Source organism: Lethenteron reissneri, chromosome 27, assembly GCF_015708825.2.
Source record: "Lethenteron reissneri isolate LAM-NWPU_2019-01 chromosome 27, ASM1570882v1, whole genome shotgun sequence".
In the NCBI taxonomy this organism is placed as follows: Eukaryota; Metazoa; Chordata; class Hyperoartia; order Petromyzontiformes; family Petromyzontidae; genus Lethenteron; species Lethenteron reissneri.
The window spans coordinates 7,458,817-7,476,971 of record NC_083805.1 but is presented as its reverse complement, the minus strand read 5'-3'; the positions used below and the strand labels follow the sequence as shown (position 1 = coordinate 7,476,971).

Genomic DNA, 18,155 nt, shown 5'->3' with positions numbered 1-18,155 from the left:
TAATTTCTAACAAATAAATACTCTACCTACAATTAAGTCCGGAATGCTGATCCCGGATTAATTTTGGCACGCAACATCCATCGCTTTGTCCATTTTTTATATAAACATATTTATAAGATTTGATTAGTGGAGTATACGTACATTTTTATGATTATGGACAGCCGTACGTTCAAATGTGCCTTCATTTACAGGCTGGTCCGGATGTATTGTGATCCCCCCCCCCCCCAATCATTTACCCCTAACATTGTTTTCCTTAGCATTTTTGTTTTAAATAAACCTCGCTTTAACATTTTTTTTGAGAATTAAATGTGGGAGGGAAAAGGGCACAAGACATTAGAACCACCCTGTCTGCACTCCCAACTCCAAGTCGATGTTGCAAGTGTTACCGGAAACAAGTTGAGCTTGACATTATCTACACGCGTGCGAGTGGTTTCTTACGCATACCATTTCCTACTTTGCAGGAAAGATAAGGCTCCAATGGGATTCCTTCCTCCTACACCCATCCACGTCGGACCAGCCTAATAAGGTGTTTTGGGACCCGGGACATGTCTGTTGAGGCCTCTCCGTCGGCCCTTCCTAGTGTCCCCTTTAGGGGCCCACCCTCCAATCTTGAGAACCACACCACTCACCCCTCACAGCAGCCCTGTTGCCAACCACAATTCAGATATACAGCACTCACCATAAGGCAGCAGAAGATGCTTGTTTTCTTTTTCGCAGACCAAACCCCTAATTTTTCTCAGTCAGTTTAGGTATTGGAAAACTGTGCGGTCCACTGTACTTCCATGATGTTCAACACGTACCACCAGATATTGGTCTAAATACATTCCTGCCACCTCAACACGAATACCAATTCCCGGAGACAGTCTCTCTCTTTGCCTCCAGCCACAATCCCATGTGTTGCATCTGTGCGCAAAGTTCCATGCTGGTTGAGATTGAGGCTGAACTTGGCATTCCCAGTTCACAGGCCGGTTTAGACTGTTCCTAAAGACAAGTGGTCCAATTGCACGCACTGATACCCATTAGAAGCCATTCCGTTGAGGCTGTTTAGCTCGTGAAGGAAAATAGAATAATTTGCATATTTGATTTGCAAATCCTCGCTTTAGTTTTGTGTTGAACCTGTGTATTTTCACCAGATGTAACTAAACGTCACGCAAGAATGATTTATAAAAGGGCAGCCTTACAGCACGGCATGGGACCTATCTCCAGATACTCTGCGAATCTTGTCTTTTAGTTTGGCTGATTCAGTGTAAATAAATGCATCTTAGGATTTAGAGTTAATGTAAACAAAAAATTTGAGACCTTCAGCAACGTAAAGCGATTCTGTCAGTGGCGATAGACCAACAGTCTCAGAAGGCCTTCAGTGAATTAACAGCGCCATAAATTCGTACTCTAATCCTGACAACAATCACAACTCCAGAAGCTGGGCCGCTCACAAACACCGCGTCTGCAATGGTTCGCAATGAGCAAGCACATGCTTTTACTCATTAAACAGAGGCGAAATATGCGTCTTTAGTTCACTGCCGCCATACGGATTGTCACTTGTGGACTTTTAAATACTCTCTAGACATGGCTTTAAACATTTGAGTGAAAACATATTTTATGTCAAGTATGGGGATTTCAGTTGTGGAGGCAATGGACAGGGAAATATCTAATAGAAACGGTAATAAAAATCCATTACATCCTGAATGAATGTAATAGATATGCCGGCGTTTATTATTGCTTCCCCAACGGATATTGTTGTTTGGAGTTATTACCGTTGCAAAAGTTTATTCGTTGTGAAACGGACGAAAAGGTACAGGGTAAACCACAATATTGTCCTGGCCAGTGTCTCAACATGTCATTTAACTACAGTATATCTGTTCCAACAACAAAGCGGCTAGTATGATTCAAATATGCAACAAAAGTGGCTTTTAACAGAGTTTATTTATACTGCATGCAAATCACAGACCTATATCCAAGCCAGCTTCAATGGGCTGGACATATACAGTTAGAGCAAAAGCATTGCCATATACACAAGTCAAAGACTTTGCGTCACCACAGACATCAACTTTCTAGGTTAAGGCAGAGTACGCTGTACTACATTCATACGTTGACATGGTCCTTTAGGTTTAAACATGGATTTAGTTTATACACACTGCAGTGAGAAAAATATCCTGATCGTCTTCCCACAACTGTTTTACATTCTTAAATAACCCAGGCCTGTCCATATATCACCTGCTCCCATCTACTGTTGCAATGCCCAATATCCTATATTAGCAAGTCAACAGCAAACGTTAATATTTCTGCATCACCATTAAAATCGCTAAACAGTTATCTTGGTTTTCAATACTGAAGTTGTGGTTAACAGTCTGACATACAAGGTTAGAACGGTTACGTAAACAAGATTTAGATGCACATTAGGCTTTTACAAATGATATCGAATCTTCAACCACTTTTCAAGGCCATTCCACGAGGCCGTCAGGACAATAAAAACACAAAAAACTTCAAATGGCAGTCGCAGTAGACATGGGTGCATGCTCACAATCCAATGCCTAAAAGCTCAAAAACGTTGCGTCATAAAAAATGTTCAACTATTATGCTGTAACATTTTTACCATGGTGGACACAATAAATTCATCTAAAATGTTTTTTTTTGTTTAAATAAGGATCCTGGGGGGGGAAAACAGCCATGAACAATGTAAAAGCATGTTATTTCAACTTGAATGTATAACCAGTTCTCCAAATAACCCACCTGGAACAGCGCTGAATAGGGACAATTAAAAATTGAAACTCAAAAACAAAAGCGATACGTTATCTTGTGGTTTAATGCTTACTTTATACACAGACAGAATTCATCAAAAAGTACAATGTAAAGCACACTATTGTCCTGGATTAATCGTTTCCCTTATTTTTTGCTGAAGTTGATAGTTATCACATTATATCTTGTACCTAGCCTAGACAAAGCTTATTCATAATCCATAAAAGTAATCTCTTCATCAATTCAAATGTTTAATCGAAAAAGCGTACGATACTTCACTGTAATGGTGCCAGCTGTGACAACACAAAACACAAGCACAATGAATAAGGCAAACACCAAATGTAATGTTGTGTTAATTAAAATGTTATGTTCTCATGAGTAATGAAAAACCGTTTGTTCCAATGTTAGCAGCCTGCACTAAACACCAATTATAATTTAGAATAACCTCGGTTGCTTTAGGTACATATTCATGTGAAACCAATGTATGCATGTTTAAGAATCATGTCTTGAATGTTTTACACAACACAACGGATCAAGATTATGTACTTGCTTAACACACCAGCAATAGAATACAAATTTATAAGTGAATGGCCACTATATTATAGTTTCAAAAACCAAAAAAGCATAGACAAATTAAACACATTTGACCCACTTCATTACACCATATTGTGACAGTTCTTCAAATTGTGCAGTACCTAACTGAAACACTTGGTAAATGGTGTGGCATACATACCATGTGAATGGCGCATATGCATTGGCATAGTATTTTAATTTGTGTATGGGAAAGGGGTACACCTGCATAAAGAACACTGAGTGAAGTTAAGTATTCATTCTTGAAAACAGTGGACAACTGTTAACTTTTTAAATAATTATGGAAAAGATAACTTTCAATGTTCAAAAGTACAAGTGCTTAATTTCTTCCAACAGCATCTTCCCAAATCAATTACTTTATTTAGCAGTATTAAAAGGGAACACTATAGTTGGTTTAAACATTTTGGTTAACCTAATATTTACCAAATTTTACAGTTTTTTTAGTTTTAACAGTGGGTTTTCATTGCAACAACGTTAACAATAAAATAATATAACATCAATAATAATAAAAGTTCATCCAAGGCTTACCCAAATCAGTTAATGTACATTTAAACACAATATTTCGTACAGGCCTATTAACCAGATTTAACCTGCATCTAAAGCAAAGCTCCCTAAATAACATTATTGACAAGCTTGTCTGCTAAAATCACAACAATCAAGTGTAATAATGAAGGCCATCCTACATTACAGGAATTCAAATGGCTTTGCAAACACTACGAAAATGACAGTCTGAACCAGTCCTAAAATATGTATTGGCAAACAAAAGCCATTATATGCCAAGACTCAAGTCTGGCACAAAATGTGAACGTCCGCACTTGTAGGAAACAAATTCATCCATATTTTTTTTTCACACGAAATACCAAATGTAACAAGTCTGCACCAAGCAAATACAAAAGCCACTTTATACAAAAAAACAAGCTCACAAAAAATAAAAGGCCAAGTTAACATGGGGGGGGGGGGGAGGAAATTGTGTCTTGCTCACAAAAACCCAGCACAAAGTTTACAGGTTAAAACAGATTTTTTTTTTTGCTGAATCCCTTTTGTGGGAGTAGGATGAATCTGGTCTCTTGTGAGAAACTGTGGGATGGCCTCACAAATTGCAGACACCAGGCAGGACATTAAATATCTTTGTTAGGCGGTGTACATGTTTTTTCAGCTATATCTGGAGTCGTCAGGCACCAGACGCATCTGTCGGAAGAAAAACAGGGGGATAACCTCATCAAGACAAAGGTATTTATGAAAATTTGCTAAATCACAAACTATTTTAACCATATACATTGGATACATTTCTCAAATATCCCCAGCTAAAGAGTATTGGACTAATTTATCATTTTCGAAAATGCCATTCATATGGAGACTCCACTTTGCTATTTTGGGACAAAAATGTTCATATTCCACAATAGTAAAGTACTACTTAAAAGTACATACACTCTCATCTAATAATGTGCAAAAGACCAGAAAATGTCAGTTATATACAAACATATATATGTCGGCTGGTAAAAGGCGTTTTTTTTTCAGGAATATAGGGAGCCAGGCAGGTGAATATCAGCATTAACCTTCACAAATAGCCTTAAAAAAACACCTTGGAATTAAAGCATCCAGTATATATCATTGTTGTAGATTCACCAGTCTAAATGCAGAAAAATATCAGTGTTGCAACAGCAGCTCAATCTACTTTGTATCGACCTTTGAGCATGTTTTCCACATTTCACTGCAAAACGTTACATTTAAATGTACTAAAACGTCTTAGTAATATCTTACTATATATAAGAACAATAAATCTGTAGCACACACAAGAGCAAAGCAGGCAGGGGTGGCAGAGAGGATCACGCCTGCTGAAATCCTGGCTGGAAGCGTGCAGTCTCCTCAAAGATCATCTCTTTGAGCCGCTCCTTGGGGAGATCATCCAGTTCCATGTCAAATCTGAACGGCTCCTCTGCTACAGGCTGTAGGGAAAGCAATTTGTCAGAAGAATAGGCCATGTTGTTATCTGTAATAGAATTCATGACATTTTCTCATGCATAGACACAACCGAACAAGTGGTTAAATAAGTTCATTTCTTTGATTAAATAAATTTCCCTATACCTATAAATACCATCAATATTACCTTATCGAAAATAAATTTAAAGAGTTTACATAGGTATTGCCGCATAAATAAATTAGGCCACAAGGAACATTTTAAAAGGGCGACATAGATAAGTGTAATAGATAACAAAAATGTGATTAGCTTCGATAATTTACAATAGATACCAAGTACAACAGTTCACAAAATATTAAATGTATGAGATGTTGCTTTTATTTTTATTAACACTCTCCAACCAAGATTCAGAGCAATAACGGTATAGCGCTGTCTGGCTCGTCTGCAACAGGGTGGCACAATAACTGTTCAAGATGTCCCAATGTTAATTAAGGTATGAAGTTGTGTTGCTATTGACAGAACCAGCTCAAAGAAAGTTAGCCTCCCCTTCCGATGACATAATTACATGACATCTCACGGCGTCATCTTGCTCTGCGCATTTAAAATTTACTTCATAACTAATTCATACTTTGAAGGACACGTGCATGTTGGAAAGCATTATAGAATCCATGCACATGTATGGTTTTCTTCCTTTTGTAACTAGCAAGCTGTATGTAGCATAGACTTTAATTTCTAACCTCATCAGAAGGGTCATAGTACTGCTCCAGATACGGATGAGCCAAGGCCTCTTCCACGGTGATGCGCCTATGGGGGTTGAAGGTGAGCATCTTGTCCAGCAGATCCAAAGCTGAAAAAGAAACATTCACTAAAAACCTCAAAATGTATTCATAAACATATAAAAGACAGTTTCATTTACCATTAATATAGGAATGTGTTGTTTGATTTTATATTTGGGCCACATTAGGGTTGTGGAACAGCAAAGTAAATATTTCACAGCAAATTTTGTTAAAAAATAATTACCTTCAACCACATCAAATGTTCAAAAGCGCAAGTTGCGACGTGGAAACAGAAGCAACATCGATTAACACGGCTGGCTACGTACGGTGCGTGAAAAAAGTTCAACAACATGCATAACTTACCCTTGGAATCCGCTTTCGGAAAGAGCCTGTTCCAAGGCACTTTGGCTTTCGGAGGGAGAGACTGCAGGTAATTCCTGGCCTTCATGTTGATGATGCAGTCCAGGTCCTCTTGAGAAGGTGAACCGAGAATTCCTGCAACACAATGTCCAAAATAAATCAAAGGTTAGCTTTTCGCTCTAGTAATTTTTATCTTAATACAAATTATATTCCGTCACATTCAGAAAGAATACTCTCATCTGTTAAAAGCAAAATAATGGCATGACACCAGCAATAGCCGACAAATGTGAACCATTGAAACCAAGGCAATAAAAAAACATCGTGGTTTTGTACTGTAGGAGTTGAATACAAGTCGAAAGATGCATGATTAAAAAAACATGTTAGTCTAGTTTAGGACAGGCAAAAAAGAGGGGAAAAAACGTTCAGCTAATAAAAACAAATGAGCTCATTGTAGAACCTTTAATGAAGTAAACATTTAAAACCAGGATTTATTTTGTGACACACATTCTCCATAACACATCGTTACCTAGGATGTGGTTGAGCTGGTCGAGATAATGCTTCCCAGGGAACAAAGGTCTGTTGGACAACATTTCTGCCAAGATGCAGCCCACGGACCAGATGTCGATGGATTTTGTATATCCCTAAAATAAACAACAATAAAAAACAGAAGTCAACATTAATACAAAAAAAAAGGTTTAAGTATACAAATTAGCTGTCGAAAGCAACATTCGCTATGTAAATAATTGAATTGTGAACTACTTACTTTGGAGTTCAGCATTATTTCAGGAGCACGGTACCAACGCGTGGCCACATATTCGGTCAAGAAACCTGTATGGTCATGGTCTGGGTCTGCTACTCGAGCCAAGCCAAAATCACAGATCTGAAGGAGAAAAAAACATTTTGGCATAAATATTACACATTTCAATACAATAATCAGAAATGTTCTATCTACTCACTCCACAGCAGATCACATACAACTATTTTGATTCATCACACAAGACCTAATTTGAAAATGATCTGTTTCACCAAAGTCCCACCCATTTTAGTTGGGTTATAACAATGCATTCAATCATCACTATCGATTCTTAAGTACACAAGACATGCATAACATTACATGTATTAAAAATAGTAGTTTTGTTTTATCAATCGCCTCACTGCCAGGGGAGGTCAACAGTAACACCCCTGTTAACTTGGGACATTTTACGTTCACCCAAATCTTTATTATTTTGCTGCTATAAATGTACAAATGATAAGACACTTTGTTGAGCTATCATTTGTGGCCAAGTCGCTTCTGAAAAATAAGATAACACCTCAGTGGGCTTTGCATGGTATGATGGGAATGTTTTTTGTTTTATTTGTAAATTTGTACGATTTGTTAACCTTTATTGTACTTTGCACTATCATGTTTCTCTATAGTTTTTTTGATGTAATGTTCTTACCCAACCCTACTAGACATGTGAAAAATAACTTTATAGCTCATTGGATTCCTCCGGTATAAATATTGTGACATTCTGATTCTGTATCCAGAGTTACTAGATAGTATACCCAGTTCAATAATAAAAACGATAAAAAAAGCATTTTACTTTGAGGTCACAGGTGGTGTTGAGGAGAAGGTTGGATGGCTTCAGGTCACGGTGCAAAACATTAGCTGAATGGATGTATTTGAGGCCACGCAGGATCTGGTAGAGGAAGTAACAGATGTGGTCATTGCTTAGCTGCTGCCCCTTTAAAAGTTTGTAGAGGTCCGTTTCCATCAGATCTTGAACTATGTAGCTGGACAATGGGTTAAGGAATATCATTTGAATGCATTTAAAAATTGCAATTATTATTTCACTCAAAAAAAGTATACATTTTCATTCTCTGCTAATTTTAGGTGTGGCCAATAGTGACGGTAAATGTGTAATAATCAAAGACTAGCAAGGGGTCCCTACATTCATATTGTAACCAACCATTTGTGACATAGCTGAGAGCTAACGTGTTTCTGCTTTTTGCAAACGTGGTTCGAGCCCAACGCTTGTCTTGGCTACTACTGCAGGTGTATTAGCAAAATGTATCATCTGCTTCACAGCGACCGTTAATGTCGCCTTAACATTATTTGAAAAAGAGTCGGCCAATTGGGCCTGCATCTCGGTCCAAATTTGAAGAGCACTTGCAAATCACCTAATTGGGGAAAGCAACAATGCAACATCAGCTCCTACTCCAAAACCACTGCAAATGATACTCGTCTGTACAAGACAGAACCGTCTGTGAAGGCCCTGTGCTATAAGAATGAAGCGTATGCAACATGTTTTGTAATATTTAATCTGCAATAAAATAGGAGATATTTTGGTAAATTTCCACAATGTAACCTTTCCTTGATACACTGCTTTTGGGTAGTACAAATATCAATATTCTGTGTTCGTGTGAACAGAGATTGTGTGAAATCTATAAGACAACTTATAATAATCAAAAAGGTAAGTGAACTACAAACACCCTTTTTAGCATGATAAAGGATACACATCTTTCATTTGATCAATAGTCGATGCCCGAAGGATGTCGTTGATGCCGATGATATTTTCGTGCTTAAATCTCAGCAGAATTTTTATCTCGCGCAAGGTACGTTGGCAATATGTCTGGTGCTCAAAAGGGCTGATCTTCTTGATGGCCACTCGAACCAGCTTTACATTGTCGAAGGCAGCACTGAAAAACAAATATAAAACACTTTCAAATTACTACAGCTCTCCAGTGAAGACTAATATAGAAGCAGGGAAGAACAGGTGGTCCACAAGATAAACATTGTTTCACATCAATGTGCTTTGAATACATTTCCCACATCATTACACAATGCTTAACAACTTAATCAACGTTGTTACATGTAAATCAGCTCTTTACCCCCTCACTAGTATGCACCAAGCAGCATCTACGATACACTGAAAAGGACTGAATTCAGCAAAACAATTAAAAAGGGGTTTAACAGGCAGCTCGTCCATGAAAAAGTTACTTTCCCATTACAGCTACAGTATCTACATAAACAGGCACGGTATAGGTAATTTATATATTGTACTGTCTCTGTATATACAGTACGGTGTTTAATTACGGATATAATTTTTGAAGGATAAACATTTTTGATTACATCTGAACCATACTCTTGTACACAATTTAAACATGTAGACAACTGGAGATACAATTACTTACAGACTTCTGGTTATCAAAAGTCTGATTTCTCTGATGAGGCCAATTGGCACATTTTTACATTAAATTTCAAAAAAACTGCCCATTCACTAAGTAGCTGACAGGGCAGAAGTAAATAATTTTGTTAGCTTGATTAACCAATGTTCTATAGATTCAGAATTGTTTTATTCCAACACATATATCATAGGCACATAAGCACAGTATTAATATACAGTACTTTCTTCTTAAGTACTCGACTTCATGCGTTTTGCTTTACCAAGAAATAAGAAAAAAAAATGCAAAACCACAAGCATGATTCCTTGCTGGCTATCTTGCTTACTGCAAACATTGTGGCGACACAAACAAACTTCCGTTTGACGGATAAGGGGCAAACTTAGTATGGTGTACAAACACAAAGACATTACATTCTGCTGTACACGCATAGCTTGCACATAAAAGTACGAGATTGCTCTACCAGGTGTATGGTTTCATACCCTTCCTGTGCAGGTGAAGTAAAACATACAGTGGAATGCTTCAAGAAGAGCCCATGTTCGAACAATAGTACATCACGAGTCAGTTTCATTGTACCTGCACTGGATAATTTCTAATAGGTACATGCCTCTGAATGTAACTACAGAAAACGTAGTCCTTTTCACAAATGTTAACATGCAATGTTCATTGACGGTTATATTAGTGGTGAAAATACAGTCTGGTTTACAATTAAAAAGCACTATCACCGATCTGAATGTAAACATGTGTGTGGAGGGAAGTCAGAATTACACAAACGAGGACAACTTTGATCAACAATGCAGCTAAGTTATACAATGCAATGAACACAATTAATTTGTCTCGGGACATTGTGGTGTCCATAGCGGCTCACTGTAATCACGTGTTTGCAGTAATTCTAAGTAAACAATTAATCCCGATACTGATGCTGGGGACACGCTGTTGTGCGACACCTACCGAGAACACAACAAGACACTAATTGGTGGTTTTATAGACAGAATGTTTTTGGAAAGCCATCTGCAGGCGTACATTTTCTCCCCTGATGTGCACCGCGGATTAGCACAGTTGGCTATGTACCGTGCGAAAGAAGTTCAACATACATGTTGAGTTCTCTGGAACGTTTTCTCCCACAGGCAAACTGCTCTAGAAATAGCTCAAAATCCCAATGAGAAAGCTCCTATGAAAGAAAAGCAGATTTCCAAGGTTGGAGTTTCCAATTATCACACTCCTGCATGTGATTCGTAAATAATGCTAATCGTCTCTAATGGTGCATAGTGACAATGCTTTACTTATTCACGTGTAATTAAGTTGCAACTCATTAATGAGATTAAATAAACCATCGGTGGCTGACCATCTCACATAGACCAAGTACGAAAAATTATGTTATTTAAAAGCAATGTGGCTTTTATTGGAACACATATTTCTTTGTTTTATATTAAATTTAAGCTAGCGTTTCCTAAATAAAATGTTTAAAATGTCGGTAATTTTATAAATGTGGTGCCAGAAATCTAAATAAAACACCCCATGCAATGAAACATCACACAAATTCAATGCCAAATGGTGCAAATTCACCAGCGTCTCAATCCTGGCCCAATGCCGTCTGAAATCAATTCACAAGGAAGAATGGAGGTTCCCCATTACACATTTTAAGCAGCATTAAGCATGTTAAATTGCACCCTGGGTTTACTGGTAACTACATTAATTCCATTAACACTGCTCATCCGTTTAAAAAAAACGCTTCAGCTGTTTATGCTGCATAATTTTGCAATAGCTATAATTTATGGATGCAACTCTGCTGCCTCACATATTGGTTACAAACATGTATTACTGCAATGGAAATCAGTGTACAAGTGCACCGGTGTGTGCAGCATGTCAAAGGTGGCCACGGATTTTAGCCCTGCGACATTTAAAATATAGCGCTCACAATGTGGCTAGTAACAATGTACAGATGTGAATGAAGTATCACACCGGGACTAAGCTGCACAAACGAGGATTATTTTTTGGAATCCGAGAGCTGGATTAGCATCATCATAAGCCACAATGTATCCACTGCTGGTTGAAGGCCTCCCCACACTGCAACCCTCCTTCATGGTCTCGCAACTCAACAATTCATCTAGTTATTGCATATAAGTTGGTCTCTGTTCCATTTCTTCGGTGGTCATCCTCTAAGGCACACCTTCACCGATGGCTTCCATTCCATCATCCCATCTAGGAGATGCGTTCTCGGAAGCCCACGTCTTAACAATTGATGTTAATAAAATTGCATTTGATATATCTGGTTTGCGTTTGTTTATTCATGCGTTCCTGACTCTCAATGCCATTCTGAACTTACACTTCACCATGCTTTTTGGCACACTTTTCCGATATCGTTGTAGTTTATTTGTTAGTGTCCATATTTCTGATTCATAATCAACGTTTTTGGGTTTAGATCGCGTTATTTATAAATGTGTCGTAACCCTCCACCACCCGACACGGCCAATCAGTAAAAAAAAAAAGTGTCACGTTGACAAAAGACAATTAGTTCACTGCTTTAGCCCACCGGTGTGTTGAAGCGTGAAACCACAACATGTAATAGCAGACAATATATACTTAATGTTTATGCAGATACGTCTATTGAACCTAACACCATCCAAATAACTTGACTCACTTAAGCATAACCTATATTCAGTAAACCAAAGCTTGACCTCACCAAAAACATCAGAAATCGTTGCCTTTGAAAGAGGGCTGTAGGGCCTACCTATAAAATGCAATCCCATATGTGCACTCACATAGCAAAGCCTTTGCCTGCAACAAAACCACCACGTGTGTCCAACCTCATCAGGTTTTGCAAGCTCAGCATTGTTGAACCTGGATGGGTGACCACCAGGACCTCTGTTGTAGGTGAGATGGGCAGAGCTGTCGCCACTCCCTTTGCACGAGCGGTTTCATTTTCTGGGTACTCTATTTTAATGCCACACAGCTGAATTGTTGGAAATGATCATGAGCTAATCTTTCATTTTCTTGAAACGTTTATTGAAATTCCAAAACGTGCACCTTCCTGACAAAACAAGCGGACAGTAAGTAGTTGATTTCCGTTAAGCACTGCGCCCTCCACCAGCGTTAAGGGCCTATTTTCCACAACCTCCCTCAAACTCTCGTCATCCCAAATACTTATACCACTGGGCCATCGTTCCAGTGCCGCGTGGAAGACGTCAACAACAAAAATCCATCTCGTCTTCCAGCGAAACACCTTGTGAAGGAGGTCATATTCATTGGGTCTTTCGGTATAAAGCCACGTAGATAGAAAATTAATAGATCACGACGTTTCGATCGCAACACAAGCGGCCGTCTTCAGGTGAGAGAGAGAGAAAGCTACTGAAACAAGGTCTGTGATGGGTGCAAGCCTCAGGGTAAGACGACATAACACAGGCGGTCGTCATCATCCTGATGACGACCGCTTGTGTAGCGATCGAAACGTCATAGGTTCTTTTCTTACATTTTCTTCGAACCTATCTACACGTGACTTTACCGAAAGACCCAAAAGAATATGAATTCCTGCAGGCACCAAAGCCAAGAAAGCTTCATGCAGAAAGGGCGTTTTCCTAGCCGAGGTCAAAAGCGTGCCGCCGCTGGTGACGACGCTGCAAAGCCATCGCATTGGAAGACGAAAGGTAATAATGATGTAACCCGCCAGAGTGCAACGACGGGGTGGGGGGTTAACAGGACGGCGACTTTACGTTTAATTTTTCCACACCGCCCTGCCTGCCTGCCTAATCATCATCTTCATCATCATCGAAGGGAGAAAAAAAACTCGGCTCGGTCGGCCCCGAGGCTGTTTGCACGCAGAGGCGCGCGTCAACCCCCAACGTAAAAATAATTCGTCGGTAACAGCAAAAGCCTCCTCCTACCCCCCTCCTCCTCACCCCGCTCACTACGTTCTCAATGGTAGCCGCTGTTTGCATCTCAATGGGCCAACCACCGCAGGGCGTGTCTCCTCGCATTTCCACGATGACAAAAACAACAACGCAACAACTGCTTTCGAAAGCAATCACCGCCTACCCACTCAAACACTTTCCCAACAACAACAAGAACGAACGATTAACAGCAACGACAAAAATGCGAGTGCACGTGGAAAGCGTGGGAGAACCACCGAGTCGTGAACACCACCACCCCACCCCCCCCCGCTAAGGCGTAGCCCGAGACTCTCGGCCATCGCATTCCGCGCGGCGCGCACGGCCGCGGCCGCCGCCGACTGAGCGCGCCTTCTCTACCACCCCCACACCCCCCCCAATTGGCCCGAGCCGCGCGGCCACCGTGCGCGTCGCGACCAATCAGCGCGCGCCTACGAGGACTACGCATTCGAATCGCTCCCATAGAGACGGGGGGGGTGAGCGGGGGGTGAGGGGGGGGGTGAGGGGGGGTGAGCGGGGGGGGGGGTGAGCGGGGGTGAGCGGGGGGGGGTGAGCGGGGGGGTGAGCGGGGGGGGGGGGGTGAGCGGGGGGGTGAGCGGGGGGGTGAGCGGGGGTGAGCGGGGAGGGTGAGCGGCGGGGGGAGGGTGAGCGGCGGGGGGAGGGTGAGCGGGTGGGGGGTGAGCGGGGGGGGGGGTGAGCGGGGGGGGGGGTGAGCGGGGGGGGGGTGTGAGCGGGGGGGGGTGTGAGCGGGGGGGGTGTTGAGAGGGGGGGGTGTGAGCGGGGGGGGGTGTGAGCGGGGGGGGTGTGAGCGGGGGGGTGTGAGAGGGGGGGGGGGGTTGTGATGCGGGGGGGGGGTGTGAGCGGGGGGGGGGTGTGAGCGGGGGGGGGGGTGTGAGCGGGGGGGGGGGGTGTGAGCGGGGGGGGGGGGTGTGAGCGGGGGAGGGGGTGTGAGCGGGGGGGGTGTGAGCGGGGGGGTGTGAGCGGGGGGGGGGGGTGTGAGCGGGGGGGGGTGTGTGAGCGGGGGGGGGGTGTGAGCGGGGGGGGGGGTGTGAGCGGGGGGCGGGTGTGAGCGGGGGGGGGGTGAGCGGCGGGGGGGGGTGAGCGGGGGGGGGGTGAGCGGGGGGGGGGGGTGAGCGGGGGGGGGGGGTGAGCGGGGGGGGGGGGTGAGCGGGGGGGGGGGTGAGCGGGGGGGGGTGAGCGGGGGGGGGAGGTGAGCTGGGGGGGGTGAACGGGGGGGGGGGTGAGCGGGGGGGGGGTGAGCGGGGGAGGGGTGAGCGGGGGGGGGGCGTGAGGGGGGGGGGGTGAGCGGGGGGGGGGGGGCGTGAGGGGGGTGAGCGGGGGGGGTGAGCGGGGGGGGGGTGAGTGGGGGGGGGGGTGAGTGGGGGGGGGGGTGAGCGGGGGGGTGGTGAACGGGGGGGGGTGAGCGGGGGGGTGAGCTGAGGGGGAGTGAGCGGGGGGGGGGAGGGTGAGCGGGGGGGGGGCGGTGAGGGGGGGGTGAGCGGGGGGGGTGAGCGGTGGGGGGTGTATGGGGGGGGGTGAGCGGGGGGGGTGGTGAACGGGGGGGGGGGTGAGCGGGGGGGTGAGCTGGGGGGGGTGAGCGGGGGGGGGGGGTGAGCGGGGGGGTGAGCTGGGGGGGTGAGCAGGGGGGGGGGGTGAGCGGGGGGGGCGTGAGGGGGGGGGCGAGCGGGGGGGGTGAGCGGGGGGGGGTGAGCGGGGGGGGGGGTGAGCGGGGGGGGGGTGAGCGGGGGGGGGTGAGTGGGGGGGTGAGCGGGGGGGGGTGAGCGGGGGGGGGTGAGCGGGGGGGTGGTGAGCGGGGGGGGGGTGAGCGGGGGGGGGCGTGAGGGGGGGGGGAGGTGAGCTGCGGGGGGGTGAACGGGGGGGGGGGTGAGCGGGGGGGGGGTGAGCGGGGGAGGGGTGAGCGGGGGGGGGGCGTGAGGGGGGGGGTGAGCGGGGGGGGGGGGGCGTGAGGGGGGGGTGAGCGGGGGGGGGGTGAGCGGGGGGGGGTGAGTGGGGGGGGTGAGTGGGGGGGGGGTGAGCGGGGGGTGGTGAACGGGGGGGGTGAGCGGGGGGGTGAGCTGAGGGGGAGTGAGCGGGGGGGGAGGGTGAGCGGGGGGGGGCGTGAGGGGGGGGGTGAGCGGTGGGGGGTGTGTGAGGGGGTGAGCGGGGGGGGGGTGAGCGGGGGGGGTGGTGAACGGGGGGGGGTGAGCGGGGGGTGTGAGCTGGGGGGGGTGAGCGGGGGGGGGGGGTGAGCGGGGGGGTGAGCTGGGGGGGGTGAGCGGGGGGGGGTGAGCGGGGGGGGTGGTGAACGGGGGGGGGGTGAGCGGGGGGGTGAGCTGGGGGGGGGTGAGCGGGGGGGGGGGGGTGAGCGGGGGGGTGAGCTGGGGGGGGTGAGCGGGGGGGGGTGAGCGGGGGGGGGTGAGCGGGGGGGGGCGTGAGGGGGGGGGTGAGCGGGGGGGGGTGAGCGGGGGGGGGTGAGTGGGGGGGGGGTGAGCGGGGGGGGGGGGTGAGCGGGGGGGGGAGGTGAGCGGGGGGGGAGGTGAGCGGGGGGGTGGTGAACGGGGGGGGGGTGAGCGGGGGGGTGAGCTGGGGGGGGTGAGCGGGGGGGGGGTGAGCGGGGGGGGGTGAGCGGGGGGGGGGTGAGCGGGGGGGGGGTGAGCGGGGGGGGGGGTGAGGGGGGGGTGAGCGGGGGGGGGGGCGGTTGGTGAGCCGAGAGAAAATGAAGGCCGCCCCAGCTTCTCACCACACCACCACCACCACCCCACCGCTTACCCCCTCGCCGCCTCGACAACGCGACGCTCCCACCGTCGCGCCGGCTCGCTCACCAGACCATGCCGTAGGCGCCCTCGCCGATGTAACTGAGGCTCGTGTAGCGGGGGCCCACGTCGAAGACCTGCCCCTTCACCACCTCGGGCTGCTGCGCGGCTCCTTGCGTTGGCGTCGCCATCTTGGGGGGCCCCTGGGCTCGCGCTGCGCAGCCCTCGCGCTATTGGTCCGCCGCGCCCCACGTGACGCGGAGCCACTGCAGCGGCTTGATTGACAGGAGGGGGGGCGGGCATACGCCCTTCTCGCCGGTTGGGCTCCTCCTCCTCTGCTTCTTCTTGGTTCTTTCGGTAAAGTCACGTAGAATGGGAATAATAAAATAATAAATTTGTTATTTTTATTTTATTATTTCCATTCTATGTGACTTTATCGAAAGGAATGGAAATAATAAACCAATAAATTTGTTATTTATTATTTTATTATTTCCATTCCTTTCGATAGTCACATAGAATGGAGATAATAAAATAATAATTAAAAAAACTTTCTTTTATTATTATTTCCATTCTACGTAGAATGGAAATAATAAAATAATACATGTTTTTTCCCATTCTACGTGACTTTCTACGTAGAATGGAAATACTAAAATTATAAATATTTTCTCTTATTTTATTATTTCCATTCTACGTGATTTTACCGAAAGAACCAAGAAGATGAATCCCTGCAGTCACGAAAGCTTTAAATCGAAAAATTCCTCCTCCTCTTGTCGAGGCCCCGCCCCCTCGTCGAGTGGCCCCGCCTCCCTGATGGAAACCAGCTGTTGAGGATGGCACGCCCGCTTTGGAACAGCCCTGCCCAACACGTGTTCCGATGAGACGCAACGCGCTGCGATTTAGAGCTTAACGACTGAACGACCGCGTTCGCCAATAACAACTACTGTACCTGTGTGTACATGCTGTGTTGAAAAGGGAGAACAAAAAATGCCTAATCGCCAACGTTTCGGGCAATGGCCCTGCTGCATAGAAGGTCCATTCACCGAAACGTTCCCGAATCAATATTTTATTTTAAGGAAGCGTTATGGACACATGTGTTGCGTTGTGTTCATTGTGCTTGTCCATCGCTCTGCCAACGCAGTATCACTAAATAATTTGTATAATTTATGTAGTATCGGTTGGTTGGGTTGGTAATCTTGATTGTTTTTGTTAACCTGTGCCAGGCTTTGTTTATTAAAAAAATTATATGAAAAGCTCCAATTTTATATTGGTGATGGTCCTGATGTGTACCACCTGAGATATATACCCTGGTGTAGAACTTACGATGCTTAAAAGAACAAACCCATAATGTACATCCACAGACTTTGACAATCTACTGGTAGATTAGGGCTTTCCCAGGCCGTGGAGGTTAGTTTAAGCATACTTCACCGCGCTAGGCAGTGCAGGCGGTGAGCATAGATGCACGGTGCAATGTTAGTTTTATGCACTGTCCACAACCCAGCCAAACAGCACTCTATATGAACACCTGCAGCAGCACTGATGCTGATGCATGGTGGCCCCTCATCCACGTACTACAGGATTAAGTCTTCCTCGCTGTGAAATCGAAATCATTCAAGATGATTTGGTATTTAGAGCATGTAAAAAAAACATCCCTGGCACGTAGAAGGGAAATAATAAAAATAAAACAATACAATTCTCACGACGTTTCGATTGCAACCTGATGATGATTGCTTGTGTTGCAATCGAAACGTCGTGAGAATTTAATTGTTTTATTATTTTATTATTTCCCTTCTACGTGACTTTACCGAAAGAACCAAGAATAAGTTATCATTCATTAGAAAAAGAGCTTTATAGCTCATCGGATTCCTCGAGTATAGATACAGTATTCTGATTATGAAACATTGGGAGCGTTTCTTAACCCCCCCCCTCCCCGTATCGATCTATCCAACCAAGCAATTATCAACGGATCCATCCTTCA

The 18,155-nt window shown here is 45.5% G+C and overlaps 1 protein-coding gene across 1 annotated transcript; it reads right to left on the bottom strand.

The window, feature by feature from the left end:
- Nucleotides 1–1,904: 1,904 nt before the first annotated feature.
- MAPK1 (mitogen-activated protein kinase 1) lies at nucleotides 1,905–16,428 on the bottom strand. The gene is made up of 9 exons (XM_061561303.1): nucleotides 16,250–16,428; nucleotides 8,878–9,060; nucleotides 7,965–8,154; nucleotides 7,145–7,261; nucleotides 6,908–7,022; nucleotides 6,385–6,516; nucleotides 5,983–6,092; nucleotides 5,122–5,273; nucleotides 1,905–4,515 (listed from the first exon to the last, which is right to left on the bottom strand). Exons 1-8 carry the CDS (start codon nucleotides 16,369–16,371, stop codon nucleotides 5,154–5,156), a joined length of 1,089 nt encoding a protein of 362 aa, XP_061417287.1. The 5' UTR covers nucleotides 16,372–16,428; the 3' UTR covers nucleotides 1,905–4,515; nucleotides 5,122–5,153.
- Nucleotides 16,429–18,155: the final 1,727 nt, after the last annotated feature.

Coding starts and splice junctions, on each gene's coding strand:
- MAPK1 (XM_061561303.1), bottom strand. CDS start 16,371: ATGGCGACGCCAACGCAAGGAGCCGCGCAGCAGCCCGAGGTGGTGAAG. Junction 9,061..16,249: donor GGCGCCTACGGCATGGTCTG/GTGAGCGAGCCG, acceptor TTTGTTTTTCAG/TGCTGCCTTCGACAATGTAA. Junction 5,274..5,982: donor ACTATGACCCTTCTGATGAG/GTTAGAAATTAA, acceptor CTTTCCCTACAG/CCTGTAGCAGAGGAGCCGTT.